The 1,804-nt window shown below is 43.8% G+C and overlaps 1 protein-coding gene across 1 annotated transcript; it reads right to left on the bottom strand.

Moving 5' to 3' along the window:
- Positions 1-996: 996 nt before the first annotated feature.
- LOC140877551 (uncharacterized) lies at positions 997-1,536 on the bottom strand. Its single transcript, XM_073281089.1, has one exon. It carries the CDS (start codon positions 1,534-1,536, stop codon positions 997-999), a length of 540 nt encoding a protein of 179 aa, XP_073137190.1.
- Between the last annotated feature and the right edge of the window lie 268 nt (positions 1,537-1,804).

The raw sequence follows: 1,804 nt of genomic DNA, 5'->3' as shown, positions 1-1,804 counted from the left end.
AATATTTGAAACCTTCCATCCCTTGTCTTGAGTAGCATCTACTGCATAGATCAAATACCCTTCATTCCCAGCAGACAATAACCCAAACATCTGCATGGTTGACACTAAAGGAATACAGGATCGAGAATCATCACCATAAAAATTCCATTTGCCACCAACATACGGTCGGAATCTTACTACTCCATGAAAACAGTCAACTGTAGCTCGATAGTTGGTCAAAGTATCCATTCCGATAATACAATCAAAATCAGACATAGACAACTTAATCAAGTTGGTTATCATAATGCTTTCATCGAAACGGATTACACAGTTTATCACTATCTCACGCGACCTCAAATACACACCGGCAGGGGTAGACACAGACACTGGATCAATCAACAAGGTAGTAGCAATCTCATGCTCAACAATAAATGCAGTAGATAGAAATGAATGAGATGCTCATGTGTCTATCAATATACGAGCAGGATGATCAAAGATAAAACATATACCTGCTATAACCCCTCCAGGTGCATCCTGAGCCTGCTCGTGAGTCAATGCATGAACTCTAGCCTGCTGAGGCCCTGGAAACTGCTGCTGAGGAGGACCTCTCGGCTGGGAGAAACTGGGTTGCGGCGTAAACTGAGGAGTGAAAGGTCTAGGAGCTGAAGCTCAAGGAAACTGGCTAAACTGAGAAGACTGATGCTGTTGTCCTCCCCCACTAGGAAAAACCTTTGCATAATGTCCTGGTTGGCCACAAGTACGATAGACTCCCTGAACTCCTATGCACTGATCGGATGAATGTCTTCCTCCACACTTATTGCAAGACTCTCTAGGAACCCATGAAGATCCCCCACCACGAGAACTACCAGAACTAGAGGAAGTGCTAAATGACTTTTTCTTGAATTGTTTTCCCTTAGGCTTAAATCTCTGCGGCCTAGGTTGCTGAAATGATTGCTGAGGTGCAAAAGAGGTGTTTGCTGAAAATGGTGCACTGCCAGAGGGTGCTTGCATAGTATACTACGGTCGACCCCTTCTTAACCCTGCTTCTTGTCTGATGGCTTTGTCAACCGCATCAGCATAATCAACTGGGTTGCTGGCCAAGACCAAGGAGTAAAGATTCTGATTTAGTCCTTCCATAAACTTTTCAAGTTTAGCCCCATCTTTAGAAGCAATGTGTGGCACATAAGTAAACAATGAAGACAGCTTTCTGGCATACTCTGCAGCACTCAAATCACCTTGAACCAGATTGAAGAACTCAGATGTTTTCTCTGCCACAAAAGAAGGTGGAGCATATTCTTGTCGGAACTTGGAGCAGAAAACATCCCAAGTAACAGGTTTACCAGCCTCAACCTGAGCTGTTCTCATAGCCTCCCACCAACGTTCAGCAGTATCTTTCAGTTGTAGAACCACCATTGTTACCCTTTGTTCAGAATTATAGCGCACCAACCCGAACAGGTTGTTCATGGCTCTCAACCAAGATTCAGCTTTTTCACTGCCTTCATCTCCACTGAAGGTGGGTGGATTCAATCTTTGAAATCTAGCGACCACCAACTCCATTTCATCAACTTGATTGCCCAGCTAGTCCACTTCAGCATCAATATCGTTTATTACATTTCTTGCAGGAAGACCACGTCTTCCACGCAAGACTCCATCAAGACCAACCTCATTCTGACCGCCAGATTCTTGGACAACATTCTTTCCTTTTCCACCTCGAAGTCTAGGGGCCATCTAAAGAAATCCAAGGTCAAATCTTTAGGCCAAAGATAGCAAAAGATGATAACATAATTCTAGGCAAACGAGCTTAACTAAAAGTCAAAGCCTAGTT

The sequence above is a fragment of the Henckelia pumila genome, chromosome 2 (assembly GCF_033568475.1).
Source record: "Henckelia pumila isolate YLH828 chromosome 2, ASM3356847v2, whole genome shotgun sequence".
Taxonomy (NCBI): Eukaryota; Viridiplantae; Streptophyta; class Magnoliopsida; order Lamiales; family Gesneriaceae; genus Henckelia; species Henckelia pumila.
This window is presented reverse-complemented; position numbering and strand designations above follow the sequence as displayed.

What these genes read in the sequence shown, in the direction of transcription:
- LOC140877551 (XM_073281089.1), bottom strand. Translation starts at nt 1,536, where the DNA reads ATGGAGTTGGTGGTCGCTAGATTTCAAAGATTGAATCCACCCACCTTC.